Source organism: Bubalus kerabau, chromosome 1 (genome assembly GCF_029407905.1).
Source record: "Bubalus kerabau isolate K-KA32 ecotype Philippines breed swamp buffalo chromosome 1, PCC_UOA_SB_1v2, whole genome shotgun sequence".
Lineage (NCBI taxonomy): Eukaryota > Metazoa > Chordata > Mammalia > Artiodactyla > Bovidae > Bubalus > Bubalus kerabau.
In genome coordinates this window covers 76059613-76087054 of record NC_073624.1, presented here as the reverse complement: position 1 = coordinate 76087054, position 27442 = coordinate 76059613, and the positions used below count along the sequence as shown (strand labels likewise).

General features: G+C 35.7%; 1 protein-coding gene across 3 annotated transcripts in view; it reads right to left on the bottom strand.

Annotated features, from left to right (window-relative positions):
• The window catches only part of CAND1 (cullin associated and neddylation dissociated 1), a 33100-nt gene extending 5687 nt beyond the window's left edge, over window positions 1-27413 (bottom strand). The window contains exons 1-10 of one of the 3 annotated variants that reach the window (XM_055579894.1): window positions 27281-27413; window positions 17924-18067; window positions 12080-12234; window positions 9744-9867; window positions 8520-8776; window positions 8334-8439; window positions 7098-7243; window positions 4236-4528; window positions 2494-2635; window positions 658-2151 (exon numbers count right to left, since the gene is read on the bottom strand). In XM_055579894.1, the coding sequence (XP_055435869.1) occupies window positions 658-2151; window positions 2494-2635; window positions 4236-4528; window positions 7098-7243; window positions 8334-8439; window positions 8520-8776; window positions 9744-9867; window positions 12080-12234; window positions 17924-18067; window positions 27281-27348 (2929 nt within the window). In that variant the 5' untranslated portion in view covers window positions 27349-27413. Of the gene's footprint in view, window positions 1-657; window positions 2152-2493; window positions 2636-4235; window positions 4529-7097; window positions 7244-8333; window positions 8440-8519; window positions 8777-9743; window positions 9868-12079; window positions 12235-12820; window positions 12947-17923; window positions 18068-26622; window positions 26742-27280 lie in introns of those variants that run through there. The other 2 variants (XM_055579900.1, XM_055579908.1) reach the window with 2 other exon arrangements.
• Between the last annotated feature and the right edge of the window lie 29 nt (window positions 27414-27442).

The following is a 27442-nucleotide window of genomic DNA, read 5'->3' as shown; positions in this document are numbered from 1 at the left end:
GAACAATTTCATCCAAGAAGGAGGCAGCCTGAGAAACCAGCAGTGAAGGATCTACCCCTCCTAAAAGGGAACTGGTTTAACCACATCAGCAGATAAGATTATCAAATTTATTAAAAATGGAAGCAATTTCTAAGAATGAATGGCCATTTTTACCTTCTCCTTGGATAATAAGGGTTGACACTGGTAAATCTGAAAACTGTTCCCAGAATTTTTCATTTGAACTTAGTTCACCAATTTTAGTACTGTAATTAATATAAGCATTGTTCTCTGGCTTTATTAATTCAAGACAAAAGAGTAACATTAAAATATACTGAACACTAGAAATGACACCAGATTTATTTAATCATTATCTAACTACACTCTTAATTCTTTTAAACAACAAAATGTCATTTGAACATGGCTCCATATCATAAGTTCTACATGTAACAAGATATAGCATTAGCCATCTTTCCAGGCAACCAAATACTAATAACAATTTTGCGGGGGAAGGGGAGGGGAGGAAGGCTCAACAGGGAGGAGATACATATATATATGTATATATGACTAATTCATGTTGTTGTACAGCAGAAATCAACACAATACCGTAAACCCATTTTTCTCCAGTCAAAAAATTTTAAAAATAAAAATTTTCTTAAATAAGAAAATCTAGGTACCCACCTGATATTAAATACCCCTTAAGCCGTGGAAGGAGAGTTTCTGGATCAATCAGAGTGAGTTTGCCTAGACATTCAGCAACGACATTTCTGGTTCCTTCTTCTGCACACTCACAGTGCTTTAGCAATAAGGCCCAGATGTTTTCAACATACGGTTTAAGGCCCACCACTGATGCAGAGCTAATAATTTCCTTCAAGGAATGAAGCAATAGATACTGCCTTTTGGGTTGACTGGTTATTTCTTGTAAGACAAACGGAAGGTATTCAGGAAGGTTGCCCACACTAATGCTGCCTAATGCATAGGATGCAGCTGATTTGACTTCTTCACTAGGAGATGAGAAAGCTTCTAATATGACCGACTTTAGTTCCAGCTGCCCACTTAAGTCAATATGATGCCCAACTTCTCCAAGAGACAGTAGAGCTAAGAGACGAATTGAATCTGTAGACCTTGAGTTCTTCACATCTTGAATAAACTGACCTACTACAGCTGGTCCTTCTTTAGGGCATGCTCGAGTAAGAGCAGCTACACATTTGGCAATGGAATAATAAGACTGCTTATGAGTAAGAGCTGTGCTCTGAGAATAAACTGGGCCAGTGAGCATGCGCAACAAATCCATATATCCTAGATTATTTGTTCCAGTAACAACCAGAGCTTGGAAAAAGTCTAGCATAGCACTAAGTGCTCCCCCTTGCAATAAAGGTGATCTAACAAGTCCAATAAGTTCATTGAGAATGGATCCACTTATCTTCGAAAGGGAGGAGGGATACACTTTTGCTAGTGTGGTTAGAAAACTGATAGCCATCTGTGAAACATGCATATCACTTTCGCTGATAAGAGGTGGGAGCTCATCTAGAACTGCATCAATCATGGCAGCAGTCAAGCTGTCACTATAGTTTTTAATTAGAATATCTAGAGCAGAAAGGGTACCCAGTTTCAAAGCTCTCTGGTTTTTCCTGAGAAACGAGGCAAGGATAGGAACCCCTTCTCCCAGGACAGGCCTCAAATCTATCTTCAAAGGGGACCCAGCAATCAGTGTCAAAGCCTTCACTGTAGTTAACCGTGTAATCTCATTCTTCAGTCTCTCCAAGAAAATCTGAAGTGTATTAGGCAAGTCAGAGCCCAAATTGTCTCCAAGGTTGCAAATAATTTGTCCCATACAGGAAATAGCCCTTTCCTTGACTTCCTGATCAATGTCAGCTGCTTTTAACCTCTTAATGGTACAGGTAAATAGATCTTTGATGTAAGGAGTCGCATCAAACGAGGAAGGCTGATCTAAAGGACGAATTACTTTGACAAGTTGTTGAGTAACAAGAAGAGCTTCAGATGTAATCTTGTAAAATGGGTCTCCAACACAAGCCACCACTGGGGGGACCAAAGCTTGAACGTGAGGATGGAAGACTTGAGGAGAGTGGTTACAGAGGATTACATATAGACAGGACAAAGCATCGATCTTCAAATTTGATGAGCTTGATTTATCATTCAGTGAGAAAATGATTCCTAAAAACCCAACCAAAAAAGAAAAATCCAATATTTTTATGCATGACAACTTTATGAAAGCAAAAATATAAAACTAATCCCTAAAAGACTGCTAGAGCTTCCACTTTATATTATCTCTAAAGTAACAGAAATTCCACAAGCTGCGATAAATATTAAAGTAAAGTATTTCAGAGTATGGTTTCGAACTTTTTACTTTTAACTTTAGATATTCAATGTTCCTATAAAAAAGTTAGTTCCATGTACAAATTAAGTTGTCACAAATCATCCTTTTCAAGGAAACAATTATTTAAGCTTATCTAAGTCTTAATAAATCCCAAAAGTGATTTACTATTTCTTGCATACCTGGTACAAGTACAGGAATGTGTTGTGTTAGAGCCCCGGGTAATACATTTACCAGTTCAGTTAACATGTTAAAACAACACTGTCGGGTCTTCACACTTTTCTCTTTCATCTGTTTGTGCAGAGCTTTAACAATGTTCGGAACCTGTAATTATCAAGTGCTCATTAGCTGGTTCAGTTATTGGTACTTCCTCAGTTCACTTAACACAAATTACAAGGGATGGGGACGAATGGAAGAATTTTTCTGGTCAAATTCCTAATTCTGCTAACCGCTAACAATTTTTTTGATACAAACTTTGTTGCCATATACTATGCATGTTCTCTTGTAACTATATTTGCTTGATACTGATAAATAGAGAAAAGCTATCATTAGCTCTACAGAACAACAGACTAGTCTTCCTTGATTAATTTTACTTATGAAATGCACCCGACTAAACAGAAATCTAAATAATAATTTTCAACCAAAACTTTAGGAACATAATTTATAAACTTAAATAGCTGTATAAGCAATTATAGGAAAAAAGACAAATTACAGAAAAGAAACCATTAAATGGGTCCTTGTCTTTGCTTTTCGTTGGCTTACAATGAAATCAACCTCACTTCAAATGTAGTTACAAGCAGCAGGAATAGGAGTCAAAGACATCACTTCTATACTTTCTAATGTTAGTGAAACCTAAATAGGGTATTTGCTAAAGTCTTCAGGATAGCAGGATACAGACACATACCATATTGAACAATGATGTGAGAACTAGAGGCAAAAGAAAACACCTATCTAATTAATTCATCATAGCACCGTCAAAATTTTTTGTGATTTTTATCTGCTTTCCATATAGTCAATTACTTACATCTTGGATACACTTTCTTTTTCTTCTACAATTAATCTTCAGTGTTCACCTTTTAAGTTCACCACAATCTATTAAAATTTTTACTACTTAAAACAAGATAGCTATGACATGTACATCCCTGGTCCTGGTTTAGTTGTTTAGTCTCTCTCAAGATCTCTTCTGTAATCCATAAAAATGGACATATATGTACCCCATGGGGATGCTTTAGAGATTACATATAAGATAGGAAAATGCCTAGTGTGTACTAAATATTCAGTAAATGGGGACTATACAGACCTAATATTTAGATCCTAAAGAAGATGTCCTAAAGTGAAAAAATATGTATTTTATCAATAATAGGTGGCATATAAAATCAATAATAATATCAATAATAATACGTGGCATATAAAAGCCTGTGTGGCAGGCTTCACTGTGTGTTTAAACAGAGCATATCATTTCCACCTTGGGTAGACAGTTTTAAGTAAACCATTACTACAAATGAGAAAACTGAGGCTTAATAAAATGTCTAAATAACTTGCCCAAGACCACACACACACACACACACACACACACACACACACACACACAGAGTCCTAATTTCTCTAAATTAGGAGAGAAAGAAGCTATGAACACAAGTAGTCCAATTCTACTGCCTTAAGATTTCTCCATTAATACATCAAAGATAAAGATATTTTATTGAATCTTAAAGCTAATACTGTTCAGCCAAGAAAAATCAAGAAAACTTCAATCAGAATAAATTGTAAGTAAGTAATGTTATATGAGGATCCATAAACTATTATACAAACAAATCCCAGAAATGTTTCTCTAAAGCTATTCTGGAACTCCTATTTTCATACAAAAACACCATTTTAAAACATCACATTTACTAGCAGGACTTTCAAAACCACACTTTAAACTGACCTGACTCTGAAGCATTGTTAAAGGTGTTTCTCCCTGTTCCATTGCGTCAGGGTCACACAGCCAACTTTGCACAGGACGAGTTTGCTTCAAGAGAGAAAGGTACGCATGAAATACATCTGCTTTTACATTCTCTTCACGCTCTTTAAATCTGGATATCAGTGCAGGAGAGACGGTCTTGTAGAATTCTGGAAGCATTTCATGCCTTGTGCTAACTACAGCATCCAAGCACTTAGCAGCTGCACGTCTCACTTTCCAACTCATGTCATCATCGTCACTGTATTCATCATCACTCCCTAAAGAGAAGTTTTAATGTTAGCAGACTATTAATCATAAGAAAAGTTTAATACAGAAAGTAAATTGATACTCATAACTAAGATAATTTTCTAACTTTTAAGATACACAGCCAGAGACAGGTTTAAAAAGAACTAGTTCATAAACCAGAAGCAGTTTACTTAAAAATCTACAAATAAACCTCTAAAGAAAAATGATCTGATTGTGTTTTTAATTTAACATTTTCTCGTTGATGGATAATGAGCTGCTTATTAACTATCATTTATTAACACATTAAACATCTTCAAATTACAAATATGTATAAATGTCCCAGCCTTTTAAATAATATGAATAGAAGTTCAATTCAAAAGATTCACTTGACACTACAGAAAAATCAAACAACTGGGGAGTTTCTAAGATAAACCATAAAAATAATGATCACCAATGGCATATCATACTGTGAAACTAATTTTTCAGGGGTAAAAAAGAATCCTGACATTAGCTTTCTTTGTGGCTACATGGCTTTCCATTAAATTTGTTGATGGGCTATTAGGAACAAATATGCATATTCTCAACTTATTAAAATATTATCTTAATATAGCTTAAAGAACCTATACTTTCTCAGTTACAACAATAAAATTCTGTCCACAGAATAGAGCACTAGCTTCTCCAAATTCCTGCTAAACATTAAAACAATATTCTAAGCTTAAGTATTAACAATTCCATCTCACTTATACCAAATACTGCTAAATCAAGGCATTTGATTTGAAGAAAAATTACAGGGCACTATCAAGTAGACTATTTAAAGCAAGTAAGTAAAAATTTTTAGAGAATGTAAAAATTTCCAATGGCAACCCAACTATGGGAATAACTTTATAGAAATATACTTTATTGAAAAAGTTATGAAAATTAAATAGCCTAATAACTAAAATTATGGTTATATAAGTTACAATAACACTATGATAAAAAAAATATTAGGTATCAGAAAATATTAGGTGTAATGAAGAAAGTAAGAATGCTAAAAAGGGAAATAGGAGTATGCAGTATGGCAAAGTCTTGAGATGGAGGACTGGATGAGGGAGGTATGTAAAAGAAGTAATCAGGTATAACCCCAAAGTTTTTGGCCTGAGAAACTAAGGAGAATAGAGGTGCTATTCTGAGATGGAGAAGTCTAAAGAAGAAACAGGTTAATAACCAGGCAGTAGAGGAAGGGTGGGAAGAAGATATTCTGGACATCTAGGCAGTGTATCAATTAAGCAGTTTTCCATATATGAACCTAGAATTAACAGGAAAGATCTGGGATCAAGTTTGGGTTTTCAGCATACTGATATTAAAGCCAAAAGACTAGATGAGATCAACAAGATTATAAGAACGTAACAGAGAAGTCAAGAACTAAGCCCAGAAATACTCCACAGTTTAGTGATCAGGGTGATGAAGAGGAATCAGCATAGGGAAAGAGGAGGAGTAATCACAAAGACAGGACTAAAACCAGGAGAATGTGATATCGTGGCAGTTAAATAAAGAAGTGCTGCTGAAAACTGAGGAACAAGCAAAGTCAAACATCTGAGGTCACTAGCAATCACTGCAAAACTGGATTCAAAAGAAAAGGGGGAAAAAAGAGTTGGAGAGCATTTATTCTTTTGAGGAGTTCTGCTATAGTGCAGAGAAACTGAGCAGTATCTGTTAAAAGTCTAAAATGAGATTAAGAGAGAGTTTTTGCATCTTTTTTTTTTTTCAGATGGATGAAATTACAGACTTTAGAGCAAAGGCATTACCTAAATTCATTCAAAGAATCAAACTTAAAAAGTATAATTAACAGGAAATCCACCAACACATAAACCCAATAACTTATTTAAACATTGCTATTATGATTCTTTTAACAGAACAGAGACAACTACACAGGAGCAACCCTGTGCCTTTGATGTGTTACTCCTTTCCACAGTAAATGCCACAAATCTCAGCACAATGACATCAATCTCAGGAACCTCAGAAATACTTGGATTATTCATGAAAGTTAAGTAGAGCCTCAAATAATACTTAAAATTTCTCATTAAAAGTAACTATGCATCAGATCAGATCAGTCACTCAGTCGTGTCTGACTCTTTGCGACCCCATGAATCGCAGCACGCCAGGCCTCCCTGTCCAACACCAACTCCCGGATGCATAAAACAAACCAAACTGCTAGGAATATGTTATAGATATCTATAGGTACAATTTATTCATTACCCTCCTTACAAAAACACTGTGTAATCACTGATAAGTGCTTGCCAAGAAAAAAAACACTAACTTTTTTTTCAGCTTATTTAAAAAAATTAAATTGGGACAGAGTAATTTTGTTATCTACTTTTCATTCAACTTATTAACCACTTTAACAAATGTTTACCTAGAACATGATTTTGAAAATGTTGCATACAGTTCAATAGCTGGATGCCCCGTAATTAAATCAACTTGCTCTTGTTGAATATTGTGGTTATTTCCACTTTCACTATTATAAGCAAGCAAACAAACAGTACATTCTGGGGCTAAGAATCATCTCCATCTATAATTAGTTCTTTCATGAAAATATAACAAATCCTACTTAATTTGAAATACCTTGGTCGTCGTCATCACCGCCGTCTGCATCCATGGCATTTTCATCTTCATCTTCATCATCATAATTATAATTAGGATCATAAGTAAGATACTTAAGACATATATTTATAATGGTAGAAACATGGGGATACACTTCCTTAGGACATCTGTAGAAAAAACAAAAGCTACCTTGAATAATTGTACTTATCTTCTTGATTCAGGATCTGTCAACTTTATTAGCAGATTGTCTTCCCTTTAACGTTTTAAAACAGATTTACTTTTCAAATTACTCTTTTTTAATCAATTTTAAGATGAACTCTTCCCTCCTACCACCACCACCACCACCATTTAACACCTTTGAAGTCAGGATGATTCTTACAATAAATGATATGACATGGTTAGTGTGGGGTCATACAAAGAGAGATCTGTACACAGTCTATCTTTTCAACATACAGCTATAACACAAAGGCCAAATAAATGCATTCTTCAGTAACTAGCATTACTGGTAAAAATGGCAGGGTACATTAATTTAGGTTTGGTCTTATAACTTAAATGTTCAGAAGACAGAACGTATAGTAAATGCCCAAGAATAAGTATTTCTCAATTAAAGGTATTATAGAAATGAACCCCACAATTTTTAGCGATTTTACATGACTATAAAGCTACTTATCAAAAACCATGAGTGAAAACTACTTACTATTACTACAAACAGCCAACAGTCAAGTCACAAAACACTGTGTTACAATGCTGTCAATTCTAGCCGGGGAGGAGGGGGGGAAACAATCTCGCTACTTAGCCAGTATGATCTTCTCACACATAAATGCAGTTATTATTAGAACCAAGGTTTTCAAACTGAGAATCACTGCCCTAGCAAATATAACAGATCTCAAAAATTGTTGAAGAGATACAAAACTCACTAGTATATATTTCTGACCAGATCATTCATTTGTTCTGGTAAACCACATTAAGACAACTGGAAGACAACTATATATACTTTTCCCAAGTTCTTTAAGTTCTAACAGTAAGGAGGAAACATTTCCAAATAAATGTGATGACTGTATTTTAAAATAAAGATATGCACTTCAAATACTGTATTGTTATCACTTATTTAAAACTTAATTAAAACATCTGAAATTCAAAATTCAATCCAGCTGTGAGTAAAATAATCCATTGTTCCTCACCCACCAAATCTAGATCTTCATTATTATTCTATTCTTAAGAAAAAATATTTGAAAAATAGAGATCTTAAAAACTTGCCTTCTCACAAATGATTCAAAGGCTTGAATGCAGTACTCTCTTAATTCATCGTCATCTACATTACAAAATTTTACCACCAAAGGAATTATCTTCTCAAGGTATTCACCTAAGAAAAGCATATTGGTTCTTATAAATATTCATTAATATGTTTTAAAGAAAATTTTTAATTATATAAATATTTCTTACCTATTCTATGACCAGCTTGCCTACTAATAGCAGCAATACATTGTATGTAGGTTCTTGTTGTTGACATGGAATCATTTTTGGACAACTCTGACAACAGATGTTCAATAAGATCGACAAAAACTATATTTCCACAGCTCATAACCAGATGGCCAAGAGCAATAATGGTTCTTTTCCTCACTGCAAGTCTAGGGCTGGTCAACTGGGGGAGCAGACAGGTCAGAATTGAAGGATGGAAATTAACAAGAAGTCCTCCTTGCCTTAAAATAAAATGAGAAGAAAACAAATAAATTCAAAATGTCCAAGAACTACTACAATTTCTGCCTTCTGACCATCTCTCGATTACTTCTTCTCCCTATTGTCTTTTCTCTACAAATCTATACACTCAGTTTCAACCACTTTGTTGGTTCAACTCCTCTCTCTCAAATCATTTCACATGTGCAGTCAATGACTCAACAGCAAATATCTGTGTCCTGTGCCCATGCAGTGCTAGTGATAAAGTCACACAAAGGACAAAAGGTCTAACTGAATTTTCACTACATATCAAATTAATAAGACTCCAATCAATCAGAATGATCTCCGACTACCTTCTATTCATTCTATATTCTGGAATACTAGAATATAATGTTTCCCAACTCAAGACTACTCATATATTCTGATACATTTTATCCTTAAGCACATACACCTGTGCTCTAACCACTTTGCAAAGCTAAATCCAGATGCGGTTTCCATAACAGACTTTCATGGCTCCTTCCATTCTAAATGTCAAAATACACCATACTCTGCATTAATATTTACTCCAGCTCTGCCTTACATTACAGCCATTTGTCTTATCTCCTATAGTGAAGTATAAGCTTTTTGTGTGCCAGGATAGCTCTTCACTTTTACTGTGTATTTGTACCATATGAAGGCACTTGATTACTTTCAAGTTCAAGTGAATTAGCCACAAATGATAACTATATTCAAGAAAATAAAGGGTAAAACAAAATATAAAAACTGTGCTGAAATATTTAAATTACAAATTTTATTATTTTTCAAGCTACAAGAAATATGCTTGCTATGTAATATTACGTAAGTATAATTAGCTTTTTTCTTCCCTCACCCCAACCACACATTTATAAAACAATTTAAATATGAATAATTTGACCAAGTTTTATTATATTTATCAGAAAGCATTCTTAATAAATGCAAATATCTGTATATAATAGAAACCACAGTCACATTTACCTGCTTAACATATCAGCCATAATATCCAAGGCTTCTAGCTGAACAGAGACATCTTCCTGCTTTGCTATTGCACTGGTAAGACGCCCAGTAATCTTTTTACATACATTAGCAGCTAATGCAGAGCCTGCATGAAAAAGGAACCATAATAATTTCAAGGCGAGTATGTTGAATTCCACCTTAAATTCATTCTAGTTATTATATATTCAGCAACTCTAGACTTGATTTAAAAACTGACTCAAGAGATCCATGTCAGAAAAATGTTTCAAAATAGGCTGTTTTTCAATAAAATAAGTTATTAGACATAAACAAGAAATAGAGGTAACTGCAGAAGAGTGCATGAAACAGGGAAAACAATATTGATTCAGTAAACTCATACTGCACAACTATTTCTGTGCACCAGTGGGAATGCTGGTTATGGAGCTATTAGCAGCTATAATGTTTACACCTCTAAACTGGAAAGCACATAACATTTTTCTCTACTTGAGTCATCTTTAGTAGTAACCTAATGAGATCCTTTCCAATCTAAGTAGAAATGTTGTTCCAGGAGACTCATCAAAAAGGTTATTAATATTTTAAAGTAGATCTGTATTGTTACTGACCAGAGAGAGGAAAAAAAGGAAAAAGAAACTGTGAAAGTAAAAATCTGCATGGTTAACAGAATTCCTGTTAGAGCCAGAAATCAGCTAAAAACAAACATGTTTTAATGAGGGGGAAAAAATGAGGAAAACTATCAATACAGCTAATAAAAGGACGCTTGCTCCTTGGAAGAAGTTATGACCAACCTAGACAGCATATTAAAAAGCAGAGACATTACTTTGCCAACAAAGGTCTGTCTAGTCAAATCTTTGGTTTTTCCAGTGGTCATGTATGGATGTGAGAGTTGGGAGTATGAAGAAAGCTGACTGCCGAAGAAGTGATGTTTTTAAACTGTGGGGTTGGAGAAGACTCGAGAGTCCCTTGGACAGCAAGGAGATCCAACCAGTTAATCTTAAAGGAAATCAGTCCTGAATATTCACTAGAAGGACTGATGCTGAAGCTGAAACTCCAGTACTTTGGCCACCTGATGCAAAGAACTGACTCACTGGAAAGACCATGATGCTGGGAAAGACTGAAGGCAGGAAGAGAAGGGGACAACAGAGGATGAGATGGTTGGATGGCACATCACCAAATCGATGGACATGAGTTTCAGCAAGCTTCAGGAGTTGGTGATGGACAGGAAGCCTGGCATGCTGCAGTCCATGAGATCACAAAGAGTTGGACTTGACTGAGCAACTGAACTGAATACAACTATAAATGACATACTCAGAGTTGGTGAAATGTTTTTGAAGTAACTAATTCAGTAAGGGTAAAGTAACAATGACATGATACAGTGAGGGAAAAAAAGTCCATCAACTCTGGGTTAGAAAATAATGTGTATGAATCTTCTTCACCCAACAAGCTAATCAAAACTTTGGATGAATTGACCTAATCTCTCTGAATTTCAATTCTCTTATCAACAATCTACATTATTAAGACCTCCCACATGATTTGGACAAAGTGAAATAGTATACATGCATTATCTAGCATGATAGCACAGTGATTAATAAATATTAAGTAAATGAAAACTACATACTAAGACTACATTTTTACCAATATACATCTTTCCATGAGAGTAATTGCACTCCATTTGCAGATGAGACAGTAACTTTAGACTGTTAATTTAAGCCAATAGCTTAGTAATCAAGACCAATTCTAAAACTTACATAAAAATTTCTGTTGGAGATCAAAAGCTAATTACTTGACAAATTCATTAACTGTAACTGTTTTAAACTTTTTAAAATTGTAAGTAGTTATAAAGGGCTCAGCCTGAATTAAAGATACTAGTAAACTGAAATCTTTCATAGCTATCTTAATAGTGTTAAGTTTTACACCATAAATTCTAATGCAAAGCAAAATTAATACTGAAAATGGAAAGCTAATCAAAATAACTCATGGTTTTGGGTATCTTTTCTTTCATTGCATACACTGGTTTGACTCTTTTCTGCAAGTCACTGTACATGCAATGACATAAAATCAAGTTCCAACATCAAAAATGTTCAGAACTGGCATTCCAAAGAAATACTTAAATTCAATCAAAATAACTGAATTTATTTTTAAGCAAAAATAAGACTCTAGACTTTTTTCCCCTCACTGTTCAAAGGGATATTTACAAAGATCTTTCAGGGGTAAATACATCTCTCTCTCTCTCTCTCTCTCTCTCTCTCTCTCTCTCTCTGTGACCAGGAGGAAAAAAAAATTAAAGGAGAAACACTTCCATTTATAAAAGGGAAACAGCAGGAAAAAACACTCTTGCTTACCACTGGAAGCTGGAGGAAGTTCTCCAATTACTGTTTTGAGGCCAATACTCGAAATATCTCGAAGTTGTTCTTTATCAGAAAGCATGTTAGTGCAGAGGGTATCTACAATTGTCTCTACTTGGTACTCTTTCACTTTACTCACTAAAGGGCCAAGACTGAAACACAAAAACAAAACAAAACAAAAATTAACTTAGATAAAAAAAACAGAAAGAGAGACAAGTAGTATACGAATAAGAGTATAAAAAATTCTTGGTTCATAAGCTTCTTGCAGTTTCTAATTTCTTCCCATTTATTTTCTTCATAGTATCATGAAACTCAAGATGCTTTCACCCGACCCCCACCCTTGGCAAACCCTTCAAATACACATCTTGTAATAATAAAAAAGCTAATTAGGAGTCTGTTCCTAACAAGAATCCCATGATTTACCAGCAATAGAAATTCCATCCAACATACCACATTTTGTCAACTGTGATCCTTTCTTCCTACCACCTAACACCAACTTCATTCAATTCATAAGCTGAAGAATTTATATTTATTTTCTTGTTTTAAGCATCAAGTAATCAGTTGCAGAAACCAAACAAGTCAGAACCTCTCCATGCTTCCAAAGCATCTTGAATATGCCTTTCATATTAGTATCTCACACTGCTATTATTTTAGCACTGCATGTAAGTCCACTGGTTGAGGATAAAGGCAAGCCCTCCTCCTGTGTCCTTCCCACAGAATTTAGTACATAGATAATACCTGGGGCATGACTATCCATTGAAGAGCCACTGTACTCAAGACTGTACTGAATAACAAACGTATGGCCCTGATCTTCAAAAATTTACCATCTGGTTGGTGAGGTAAGGAACTCACATAACTATTTTAGAAATTAACTGAAGGCATTCACTACTCTGCGCAACTGAAAAAAAAAAAAAAAAAAAAGATAACTTTTAAATGCAATGTTAGTATTTATTTACAGACAGGAGACTGCACTTCAGAGACAAATTTTAGGTACTTGCATTCACGGGATACAGTTAGAAAAAAGAGCATTTCAAATGGAAGGATCAGATGCTAGAATGAATACAATACACACTAAAGAGATGAGAAGTCAAAAGAATTGCTTGACTTAGTCATTATTCATATTAGTTTTAAACTTTCAGGGTCACTTTTCAGGGACCCCAACTCAAACTTTCAGAATTGTTGCTATAAAATATTGCCCCCAAAAAGGTAAAAAAAAAAAAAAAAAAAAAAAAAAGAAAACCAAACCAACAGGGACTTCTCTTTCGGTCCAGTGGTTAAGACTCTGCCTGCCAATGCAGAGAATGTGGGTTCAATCCCTGCTCCAAGAAGATTCCACATGCCATGGGGCAACTAAGCCCATGCGCCATAACTCCTGAGCCTGAGCTCTGCAACAAGAGAACCCCCTCAATGAGAAACCTGTGTACCACAACTAGAGTAGCCCCTACTTAGCAGCACAACTAGAGAAAGCCCTCTCACAGCAATGAAGGCCCAGAGCAGCCAACAAATAAAAATGAATTTGCAAAAATAAATAAAAACCACCACCAACAAAAGAAACAAATAGAAAAAATGCAAAATGGCATGCTGAAAGCTTCCTACATTAATATTTACAATAAACAATGAACTAAAAAAAATAATGCCATCAAAGGGAAGAAATTATGAAACTGAATAGGAAAAAAAGCAAGACTTAACCATCTGCTGTCTACAAGACACATATTTTAAAAATAAAAACAGATTAAAAGCTGAAAGTAATAGAAAAAAGATGCACTATGCAAATACTAGTTAAAAAAAAAACTGGGGCAGCTATATTAACATAAGAAAAAATATAGTCCAAGATACAGTGTATTTAAAAAGAAACATTTTTACTCATAAAAACATCAAACATCAGGAAGACATAATTATAAATATGTATGCCTCTAATCATACAGCTTTAAAATACATGAAGCAAAAATTGCATTAAAGAGAAAAACAGATAAACAGACAATGATAGTTGAAAATTTTAACACTCCTTCTCTCAGTATTTAATATCAAGGAAAAAAAATCACAAAGGATATATAAATCTGAACACTACCAGCTACCTTGACCTGACATTTATAATATATCATATCCAACTTCTGTAGAAAACACTTTCAAATATACACAGGGAGCATCCACCACAGTGAAAGTCACTCAGTCATGTCCAACTCTTTGCAACCCGATGGACTATACAGTTCATGGAATTCTCCAGGCCAGAATACTGGAGTGCGTAGCCTATCCCTTCTCCAGGGGATCTTCAAACCCAGGAATCGAACTAGGGTCTCCTGCTTTGCAAGCAGATTCTTAACCAACTGAGCTATCATATGCTGAATCATAAAACCAATCTCAATGAGTAGACAGAACAATACAAACCAAAACAAACAAAATAAACCTCTCTGAAATCTTAAAGAGTATGATTCTCGGATCATATGCAATTAAGTCAGAAACCATTAAAAATAAACATCCAGATAACCTCTAAATATTTGAAAATTGCTTCTAAATAACTGATAAATCAAAGAATAATCACAATGGAGATTAAAAATGCTTCAAACTGAATGATAAAAAAAATTAATCACAAACTACTTGGAGAAAATATACCTTTAAATGTTTAAGAATTAGGAAAGGAAAAAATGAGCGGAAAGAAAAATAGTTTAAAAAAAAAAGAAGCAATCAGTAAAATAAGGCAACACACAATAGGGAAAATGACTACAGCCTGTCAGGCACCACTATCCATGGGATTCTCCAGGCAAGAATACTGGAGTGGGCTGCCATTTCCTCCTCCATGGGATTTTCCCCCACACAGGGACTGAACCTGAGTCTCTTACGTCTCCTGCATTGGCAGGCAGGTTCTTTACCACTAGTGCCACCAAATAGACAACAGCAATTTCATTCTTCCTCAGAAATAAAGAAAGACCACAGGTCCTGAGATTCATACAAGAATGTTCACTCTACCTTTATGCACAATAGCCAAACCCTAAAAAGATATCAATGAACTACTAATCAGCAGCAAAAAGTCACAAAACACTAATATATCCAAAATAAAACCAACTTAAGGTGAACAATGTTGACCTCTAGTAAGAAGTTGTGAGGTAAGGATACAATTTTGTTTTCCAAATGGTAATACAGTTTAAAAAAAAAAAGTTCAACTTTTCTCATGATGCCACCAACTGCATCATGTAGTTTCCATCCTATTTTCCACTACTGTTCTATTAATGCGTCACTACCTCACTGCTTTCATTAGATAAATGTAACAGTATGTTTTCATATCAAGCAGGGTTAACCAACACATCTCCAAGTCCAGTGATTTTTCAGGGCTTTTGTGGTCTAACAAGCAAATATCCTGCCCCTCTTTGCAAAATGCCCTTTAGAATCAACCCTAGCTTGTGGGAAAAACTTGATTTTTCGAGTTAAGTTAGCATTAAAATAACCCAGAACTAACAACTCTGTTGAGTTATTCTATCCAGGGACCTGAAATGTCTTGCCATTTGTTCACAAGTACATTTTTGCTATTGGTCAAGAGTATTTTAAAGTTTTTCTCCTATAAAAGTTTTTTAACAAATAAAATTATACGCTTACTTTAAACCACACAATATCCTCACCCAAAGTCACCACTGTAACATCTGTTACATTTATTGCTAGGCATTTTGTCTTTCTGTGCTGTAATAAACGGACATTTGCTTCCATATCTTCTGTTTTATTTGCTTATATGAAGGCTGATTTTTGTTCATTAATTTTACAGCACACTCCTTCACTGAATTTTTTATTCTCTTTTCTTGATTGACTCGTTTTTGCCTATGACCTTTTAAAATTCTTTTATGTCTTAATTTCCTCCCCCTTATCTTACAGTACCTAATGCCTTCAAAAGAAACCTAATGAAGATAGAGAAACACTCATGTTCCTGCCTTTAGTGTGAAAGTATCTGGTAATTTAGTGGCTTTTGGGTTGAGGTATAAATGTGTTTGTGCACTTTTTAAAAAAGGACCTATGGATTTCTTGTTATTAAATGCTTTACTTGAAATAAGTGATAAATTCACTTTAATGATATAAAGCATCTCTGACCTGTTCTTCACTCTGACATTAAATATGATGCCAGTTTTCAGAAAGTATTTCATTCCTCTAATTATATTAAGCAGTCTAGGTGTTGGATTTTATTTTTTTCTTTTAAACAAAGAACAAAAGTTGAATCTCATCAGTACCTTGACAACTAACCAGATAGTTTTTTCCCCTGATCTATTAAAATGATGAAATAAAAATATTAATAAAGCACATAATATTAAATTGTCCTTATATTCAGGATGAAATTCACTTGGTCATGGTAAACTGCACTTAACATGCTACTGATTTTATTTTGAACATTTAAATGAAACTGATGTGTAATCTTCTCTTTTAGTATTATATTTAGTCAGAATTTGTTATCAGTATTTTGTTTAAAAGGTTTTAATACTTTATGTTGTGAAATAATTCTAGAACTATCTATACTGGAATTATCTGTTGTTTGAAGTTTCAAAGAGTGTGTGAAAAGATTTTTGGGCAGGGGTTTCTTTGGGGTGATGAGTTCTTTGATAGATTTTCAATTTCTTGATAAAGCTACTTAGTGATTTATCTATTAGGACTTTCCCTCCTCCTAGAATCAGTTCTTGAGTTTTATCTCCTAATATATTACCTTTGTTTCTATCTTAATTTCTTTCTTATATTATTAAATATATGTCATTTCCCCCCCACTTGTTAAATTTTAAGTATAAAAGATCATCAAAAGCTCAGGTTTCTAACAAGATTCATACTCAAGTGAATAAAGATCTGTGTACCTCTCAATCTGGGACAAAACCTACTTTTTATTATCATTTTTAAAGGCTAGTTAATTGCTCAGCACATATGTTAGACAAAATTTTGTTTGTTAATAAGCACATACCAAAATAAAAGATGAAAATAACTACTAAAGTAAAACTATACTCATTGGCTCTATACTGCAACTTATTTTTTTTGAAGACCCATTTTATTTTAAACCTGCAAATGTCCCAAGTTAAAGAAAGTTGTATTACATGTCTAGAAAAATCTATGCTGACCAATGGTTTCTCACACTTTGCCTGTTTTTACAGATGTGTAAATCCTTAGCCTTAAATAAATTTAAAGCTTTTGTAAGAATATTCAAAAGTAATAATGAGAATGCTCTATTTAAATTAATACCACATATTATATGTCATACAAAATGAGATTAAATTCTATAATTTAACTTTATAGGAAGCCAAAGGTTGTACTTACCAATAACTTACTATGTAAATTTTTAAGGATCTCTAATATTTGATATGCATAAATTAAAAAGGTGCATTAATACAATTTACCAAGAACTCAAATTCTCTACCCAGCTGTCAATATCACACCTAAAAGATGCTCTCAGTGCACCACTCTCCAAGGTAATGGGAATTCTTTAAACTATTGTATCATCAGTGTTAAGTGAACTATAGTTTTAACTGCTGCTATCCTTTACTAAGTCTTATTATTTTTTACTTCCCTTATCATTGGTTCTTAAACTCCACACTGCCTTGGAATATACAGTAAGTAGGCCTTTTAACCTAGCTAAAAAATCTGGCCAAATAAGTAAGAGAACTAGTCTTTCTAAAGTTTCATAAGATATAAATACCACTGTTCTAGCCAATATAGAAACTACATATAAGGATGTGTCTACGTACCAAGTACAAATGCTAAGTCAAGATACCCACAAAGTCTAAAACACTCCACAAAGACTTAGACCAAAACTAAGAAAATTTACCAGTTACCATACTGAACTTTTTAAAAGCTGAGGTGGTAGGAAGCAAGTAAAAAACAACTTACCATTTGACAGCTAAATTCTGTACCTCTCCATTTTTATCTTCCAGTAACTTCAAAATCATTTTCACTACCTTTCTTTCACTATCATCATCCAACTTGATGGAATCTTTCTGCAGTTCTGTCATCAAATCATTTGTAGCCATAAACCTAATAAAAGATTAAAATTTGTCAGCAATTAAAATTTTTAAGCATTAATAAAAATCACTGTTTTCAAATCCAATGCTATCACTCATATCTAAGTCCTGATGTACTCTTTTAAATAAGGTATCATTGGCTTTATTTTCCTCAGGTTAGCCTTGATTTCAAATTTACTGACAGGACCTTCAATGAATGCTCGTTCAGTCTAATAAAGCTGACCCTTGAGCAACGTGGGCATTAAAGGTGCCAAGCCTCCCCATGCCCCACCCCCCTCCTCCACATCTCATCAAAAATCCATGTATAACTTTACAGTCAACATCCACAACCGCACAGTTCTCCATCTGCAGATTCAACCAATCGCAGATCATGTAGTATATATGTGGTATGCATTTAATGAAAAATTTTCCCATGTTAAGGGGACCCATGAAGTTCAAACCCATAGTTCTGGAGTCAACTATAATTGCATCAAGGCTTTTAGGGGAAGAAAAGTGCCTCTCTACTTTTACTTTACGTGTGATTTGAATTTTATCTAGGAAGTCTTTAACATTAAGAATACCTTCCTGTGTAATACTGTAGTATCAGACTGGGCGGCTCATATTACAAACCACTGGGAAAATTACAAAATGCAAACCCTCACCTCCATCCCAACTCCCACCACCAGAATCAAATGTATTTTCAAAAGGATGTTTTGAAGCAAAAAGCTGTTCCACCAGACATCTAGCCCACTTTCCTTAAGGACCACTGCCAAAGGACAAAGTTTTAAACTACACACCAGCATAATTCTTATCAAGTCTTGTTAAACTGCTTAAAAAGAAAAGCATATGGTCAAATTGGGATAACACAGGTAAATTAAGCCTGTGCCTTTTAAAATTAACACGGTTCTCCTAACTGGAAGCCTCTTCCCATTTTACATACTGAAAAAAATGAATTTAAAATCACGTAACAGTCCAGAAAGTTAAAAAGAAAAAAACAACTGAATAGAACCATGCACGCACTTCTACACGCAAAGCATGAAAAGCATCTTCACCAATTATTTTACTTAGATAAAATCCATTAGACAGGCATATCAGTTAGGAACCTCTAAGAATCTCTGAAATGTTAATCATACGGTTGAAGAGAAAACACAGTGATCATCAATTTAAATTTAAAAAAGCATATCATCCCAATAAAAAGTTATTTTATAGTTCTGAAGAAACTATGGGTACAAAGATCCCTTCCTTTATTTACCATTTATTTATTCACTGCCTGTTATGCTACAAAGGCTGGATTATGAGCAAAGGACCCTCAGAGAACTTATACTCTAATAAAGAAATTTATTGATTTCAAAAATCTATAATTAAGTTAAACATTTTTAAAAGCTGAAATGAGCATCAGCAAAATTAGCAATAGATAATATTTTTAAAAATCAGAAAACTAGATTGCGATAGTAAGAATTACTTTTTAATTGTGACCCTAAAACCAGAAAGTTCCCTGTTAATGTGTTAAAAAGTTTGCACTATAAATCTTAAAAAGTAGTAGTTTGACCAGTTTGAAAGCTGTTCATGGCAGACTGAGAAGCCAATTTGTAAAATGTCTCTTATGCATTTATTGCTTTAGCTATGGCACTAAGGGCTGAAATGATAAAACTTAGACCCAGTCCCTTCCTTTGAACTTTTCATCTCACATGGCAGACAAACAGGTAACTTGGACAAATCTCACACAAACTTTTAAAAATACTCAAGGGTGTGCGGCAATGACCACACCAAAAAATTGACAGTTTGGATTTCAAAGGTTTAAGAGGGGTTTCCATGGAGAAAGCTGGTTTGGGATATTAAATCTGTGTGCATGGTGGTGGTGCTGGGGAGGAGCATAGCACCCCAGAGTGAGAAGCAATTCAGTGTGTCTGAGACACAGGGAAACCTAAAGGGAAGACGGAAATACAGGCTGAGGTTAATTAAGATGGGACAGGTTGTATATAATCATTCACTATGTCCTGAGAACCTTTTGTCAGGTACCATGCTAGGTGCTATAGATACAAGGGCTAGCAAAAGCAAACACAGGTGCTTCCTGCTACCTTGAAGCTTATGTAACAATCGAATGGAGGCATAATAATTTTTTTTAACTACATATATGAGTACTTACATCATATGTAGTTATGAACTAAGATAAATGCTATGAAGGAAAGGAACATGATACAAAGACAATGGGCTAACAAAATAACATGAGCTAGACTGCAAAGAAAGTTGTGTATCAGAAAAGACTGAGGTCCTAAACACGAACAGGAACTGTGTATGGGGAGTGGGGAGGTTATAACCAAGTAAGCAAGGGCCAAAAGATCAGAGAGATTTGAAGACCTTACCAAGATTTTAGTCTTTATTGTAAAAGTGATGGGAAGCTACTGAAAAGCATTTGAGGTAGAAATGAAGAGTAAGTGGAATGATCAGATTAACATTTTCCAAGTATTACTCTAGTTACACTGTGGAAAATAGTTTGAAGAGAATCAAACTTCATTTAGCAGACGGAATGGAGAACAGTAAGGAGAGCTACTGCAGCGGTCTAGGTGAGAAATGATGGTAGCTAGAATTAGAGTTATGTCAGTCAATGGAGATGGAAAAATAGACATACAGCCAATTCTCATTAGCAAAGTAAAATGTGTTGTAACCCCCAAATCAATTCTCCAATGCTTTCATGTCATTTGCAGACATATCAAGAACCACGAAACATTTGAAGCACCCGAAGCACACATCCGCACACCCTCCCAGCTGACACTGCCCAAGGTGATGGTCGGCCTTACTTAGCCTCTCATATGTAAACAAGCATCCTCTTCTCAGTCTATCTGGGGCCATTTTTTTTTTTTTTTTTGCATGTCTATGCTTTTTGTTGGTAATTTTGCTGTTTAAAATGACCCCTCCGGGTGCAGTGCTGAAGCGTTATCTACTGTCCCTGATAGCACACAAGAGGGTCATGATGTGTCTTCCAGAAGAAATACATATTAGACATGTAACTACTGTAGAACAACAAACAACCCTATTTGAGACTTACAAGATTAAAAATTAACAGGCTTTTGAAATGGATTAGATATGGGAGTAGTAAAGGATGAGTTAAGTACAAAGAAATAGGAGAGAAAACATAGGATTTTGGTGTTACAGTGGGTATGTATCCTGTCCGGTCTTAATGTTACTGAATAACCACTGTCACACATTAGATGGTTCAATCACTCATCTTACATCAGAGGGAGAGAGAATTAACAAGCCTAGTTCCACTACAGACTACACTCAATGGCCACTCCTCTAATCCTAATCAACAAAATCCCAGCAAAAGTGAAGCCCTCAACATCATGAATTACTGCCCTGAAGACCAACTTCATCTGCTCTTGGCCAAAAAAATGAAGATTTGGGGGGAGGGGAGAGATGCTGAGAAAGGGGGCCTAGTAGCCTTAACAGTCCAGGAACTGTTCTGAGGTTCATACCTAAACTTCAATTACAATATCCAAATGAATAATCCAAACAGATCAACAGATCTTATCTTACAGTGAAAGGATATTGTTTTCCTATATATAATCACACAGAACATCCATTTCAGGTAAGTTCACTTAGCAACACAAAACACCAAACATCCTCCTAACTAAAAGAGTGACTGCAACTTCTGCTTTACAATAGCTGTTCCCTTGCTTTACCAAGCCTCCTTATAACATTTATTAAGATGTCAAGTGATCGAATTGCCCCTTTCTGACAACATCCACTCTAAAGCAAACAAACCCCTGCCTCCTTAGACCTTCCCAAAATTATCCAAATAGGTAATAACAACCTCTTACTGAGACAAATGGTAACAAACCCAACCCATGGGAGGGACACCTATACATATGAAAATTTCAAGAAGGAAAAAATGGTAAAGTGTTTACATACGAAATAAAAAGAGCAAAGAAACCACCCACTAAGTTACCTGGAGACTGTTAGCGATTTGAGGGAGAGTAATTTCAGTCAGCTTAGGTGGGCAACCTCTCATGAGTTTATCTCGTCTATGGGAATTGGTGCAGAAGGCAATGATCAGCTGTGATATTTAGGAAGAAAATTCTAATGGAAGAACTACCAACATACTGCATTAAAAAGAGGCCTGAGATAAGGAGACTAATTTGAGAAATACTCATCAGGGAACTAAAGTAAAGAAGAAAGGGTGATATCAAGGGTTCCAAATGGGACATTTGGTGGATGGTAACATTAACAAGACAAAATAAGAAAAAATAAGTTTTAAGGTGGGAGAGGAGGAAGTTGTTAACAAGCAGACTTCTATGGGAGTCCCAGGTGGATTAACCTACAGGCAGTGGCACCTCATTTACTCAAATATTTTGGTGCTACCATCATTAGAAACTGTGCCAAGGCTCTGCACAAAAAGTTATAAGCTAGACAGAGACTGCAACTTAACATATTTGGCTTATTCTACTGAACTAAAAGTTCCCGGAGGAGTAAACTTACTCATCGTAAATAAATCCAATGCGGAGAGGCAGAAATAATGGTAGAAAGAGATACTCTGTACTGTACAGTGAGTGGTTTTCACAACACTTCTAATACACAAACACAATTTTAAATTTTACCCTTGCTTCCAACAGAGATTTAAAGGCTATTGGCAAACTGCATTTCCCAATGAACAAATTACCTTTCAAAGATTTCATACACACCCCACCGCTATCTCACTTTTTCTCATTTCTTCTTAGTCATCAATCAACTTGGGACAGTCTTAATATTGTTCATGTAAATAAAACTAATTTTTAGCTATCTTTCTTCTTCCCAGTTTCCTCAATGAGGTCCCTTTCTCCTCTTTTTCAGTGGTGAGACCTAACTATTGCTGATTATGAGTGTTAGCAGTACCTGCATCCACACCTCCCTCACATTAAGTGAAATCATGTAAATTACTGCCATCAACAGGCAAAGTACTTAGAAAATACTCAGAAGTCACCTTCTTAAATCTCTACAAATCTATTTCTTCTGATCAAACCTACTTTTCTTCAAGCACAAGCAAAAGAGCCTCTCCTGTTATAATGGTTGTCATTTAGTTGCTCAGTTATGTTTGATCTTTGTGACGCCATGGACTGTAGCACACCAGGCTTCCCTGTCCTTTACTATCTCCTGGAGTTTGCTCAAACTCATGTCCACTGAGTCAGTCATGCTATCCAACATTTCATCCTTTGCTGCCCGCTTCTCCTCCTGCCCTCAATCTTCCCGTAACACATTACTGTAAATGCCCACACAGTACTTTCAGCTATTATGGGATCTGTAAGGTCCCTTCCAACTCTGAAAGCTGATGATTCCATAACAGGCCTAATATTTTTATTAGCATCTTAATTTCAAGGGCAAATGTTTTCCAATAGTCAAAATATATAAATTAATTTGGTGACAAACCATTATCAAGCTGGGAAATTCTACAATGCAGTGAATTATTTTAAGATCGCATCAAATAATTTGGATAGATTTTACAATGATTTCTTAAAGACACTTTCCCAATCCTTATGTTTTTTTTTCTTAACTCTGGAAATCAACTAAAACAAGTTATCTATTGAGAACTCCCAGGACCAAGGCCCTAAATTAAGTAGAGGATTCAGTTCAATAAGAAAAGGTCCCTGCCATGTCTAACAAGATTATTTATACTCTCTCCCTGAGTGGTGCTTTGTATAGAATGCTCTCACACCTGTACTCATATTCTCTAACTAGAACTTCAAGACCTAACTCAGTGCCCTCACACCTGTACTCATATTCTCTAACTAGAACTTCAAGACCTAACTCAGATCACACCTTGCACGTGAATCTCCTTGCTTTCATGTTCTCTGCCACTTAGGTCTGAAAACTACATACAGCCCTGGGTTAATTATCTTTTTACAAATGTCTTAACCATTCAACAAGCATGCAGACAATACTGAAGGCAAGCACTGATCTTCAACTTTTTGGAGTCCCTCTTAGGGAATTTAAAGTGTCTTCTAGCACAAAATATTCCACAAGCCTAACTCAGAACTGAAATTTAAGGTCTTATTCTTAACGTCCCCTGGTAAAAAACCTTGGTGAAGTAGAGTATGGTAGTTGAGAGTTTATGCCCTGAGGCTATCTGGAAATCCTAGATCTGCTGCTGTCAAACTGCCCTTGGGCAAGCACTTATTGCCAGATTGAAGTTTCCTCAACTGTAACAGAGACTGCTTGTGTCTACTTTATTAAAGTTGTAAGGATCAAGTGTATAAAGTCCACAGTAAGTATTAACTATTATGCACAGAGAGATAAAACAATGGTAAAAAAATTTGTTTAGCTTTTGATTCCCTGGAATGCTTTAATTCAGTTGGTGGTGAAGTACATGAAAATAAAAGCAGAATACCATTAGTTACCTCAACCCACTGAATATTCAGGATTAGTATTTATAAATGAAGCATTTGCTTTATTTGTGCATATTAAAGTTTTCATTCTGTTATCTACAGAATCACCAAGCACCCACTCCAGTGTTCTTGCCTGGAGAACCCCAGGGACGGGGGAGCCTGGTGGCTGCCGTCTATGGGGTCACACAGAGTCGGACACGACTGAAGTGACTTAGCAGTAGCAGCAGCAAGCCTTATTATCCCATCTTCAAAGAATACAGAATGCTAAAACATGAAAGAAAAAGGACACTAGGTTTTGGTTTTCTCTCCCAATAAACTTGAGCCTATAATTTAAGTCCTACAACAACAACAACAAAAAGATTCTAAAATTTAGAAGCCTGCATCCATTTATTTACCCCCTTCACATTAAAAAACTATGTAGTTATTCAGAGACCTGAAAATCTGGGCCTGTAAGGAACCTTTTGTAATCATCCATATCCAAGTCTCTCAAAAGTAAAAATTTAATCTCAAAGTAGCCTGCCCAAGATATCAGACAGTTTACAACGAAGAATCCTACAGGACTAGAACCTATATTTGTGACTAGTAGTCATATTCTCTTTGGATTCCACCATGAGGAAAATGATTTTTTTTTCCTTTTGGATGTACTGTTTTCTTTTCCCCTTGCACAAGGTAAAGTAGTCTGCATACGTTAAGATTTTCTATAATGTTAATTAATCGTGTCCTCAAGATCCTTCTAGCATTAGGTATTTTAAAACGTGACTACAACTGTGATATTTCCAGCAAAATAAACAAGTATATAAATTTCTAAAGAGAAATTAGAAAGCATTTTAAAATAGAACACATGTATTCAAATACAGAAAAATCTTGTACTTGACCGCAAATGCTGTTTTAATCAATCTCTTACATGTCAGTTATTTAACATACATAGTGCTTTGGTTTCAAAGTCTTGTCTATTACTAAAGGGTGTGAGCGTATTACAGGTCTTAAAAATAGTTATTAAGAATATCTTTATGACAAATTACTGAAAGGCACTTACTATTCCTAGGCATATCTTCTATAATATTCACCAAGTATTAGAAATATATCATTTTTAGAAGATTAAGTAATCCTCCAAGCAACGTTTTGATTTATTCAAGCCCAAACTGGTAGATAATCCTTATCAAGTTCCACACTGAGTATTACTCTTCCATATAATTTGTAAAAAAAAAAAAAACCCTCAAGCATATATGTATTACTTTCTTTTACAAAAAATGTAAGGAGGCTTCGGTCAATAATCACATATACAGTATTATCACATGACTTGATTTCTGTATTTTCAGTGGCTTGCACTGAAAGCAAGCAAAGCTCCAAAAGGAAACAACATTCTAATCTTTTAAGGAACAAACAACTTTTATTTCCCCCAATAATTTTTATCTTCACCCTAAAACTCACAAACCTAAAAATACCCCAAATAATCGTCTCTTCCCAAAACACTAAAATATTTATTATGAGCAACTTTTAACTAATTTTAAAAGTTTTGAATGCAATACTTAAAAACTCCCTAGGTAGCAAAACTTTTTGAAAATCATTCTTGGCTTTGAAGCCACAATACCAAAATGTATTTAATTGGCTATCTTAATATACCAACATATCAATTTAACTAGCAACATGATTATTACATTTTTTCATGATTCTTTAACAAACAGAAAAATTTTCCCCCAGGACCTAAGGTTTGGGTGTGTTTTCAGGTTTTAAAACGTACTGTTCATATTGGAAAAAAAAAAAAACCCTTCGACCAAAATTCAAATTGAAGACTATTTGTTCTTCCCTTTAAAATGCACAGAAAATACAACCACTAGAGAACAAACCAGTATCAAAAAATATAAAAATCCGCTTCAGATCGGGAGCTTATTTAAATTTAATTCGTGATGGACTAGAAGGCGGGAAGCAAGGAATGTAGCAATTACTACTGTGCAAAAAAGAAAAGAGAAAAAATCCAAGATAATCTGTGAAAATATAACAATTCTTCAATATGCATGTGACCAAGGTCTGGAACCAACAGCACAAGTCTCCAGGAACAGAACTTTATAACAAACCTTCATATTCACCGCCCCCATATTAGAAAACTCCTTTCAATAAGATTCATTTGTTCCCAGTACTTTTTTCTTTAAGGTTCAGCAATTCACCTTTCTGGCAGTAATTTTGAATAAAAGGAAATAGGACTGAAACCCTGAGTTCCTGCTTGGGTTTTTACCTGCCAAAGAAAAATGACAAGAGATGCTGGCGGGAAAACTCTAGGAGTCAAGTTTCCACCATCCTGGCACCCCGTCCACCTTCTTACCACCTTCACTAAAGGGATAATCCAAAGAAAAGTTTATAACACAACCCCGAAGACTTGGGAGGAAAAGCAAATCGTTCAAGCAGAATGCACCTAGGCCTGCTCACATCTGCGGTAAAGGAGACGCAGCTGGGACCCCGCGTGGGCAGCAGCAGCAGCTCGGGCCCCACGAGCAGGGAGGCCTAGCGCCTCGGGCAGGCCGGCGAGTAGGCCTGGCCTCCACGTCTCCAAGCCTAGAGTGACTCCCTTGCCCACAGTGGTAGGTGATCTCGCCCCTTCACGCTACCTAGGACGCGAATTCACGTCCTGGGAGGGCAGAGCATGCGGTGGGGGGACGCAGAAGGGGCCTATGACCGGAGGTGGGCAACGGCCTAGAGGAAATAACGGGGGGAGGGGGTTAGGTGGGCGAGGAAAGGGGCCTGCTGGGATCGGGGAGCGAAGGGTGGCCTGGAGGCGTCGGGAAAGCCGAGGAACCAGTTAAGGCCAAAGGGGTGGGGCAAGGCCTGTGTGAGGGCCGGGGCCGCGGATGGGGGACGCCCGCCGAGGCGGACTGAGGGTCGGATTTCGGCCTCACCTGAAGTCCTTGTCGCTGGATGTCATTTTTTCCAGCAAATTGGAGATGTGGTACGAGGCGCTCGCCATGTTGACGGCCTCAATCCCGCCCGCCGGCGTTGCTGGTGCTGCTGCCCGCCGCCGCTGGGGCTCCTCCTCTCGCTCGCGGCAGCTCCCGCTTCCA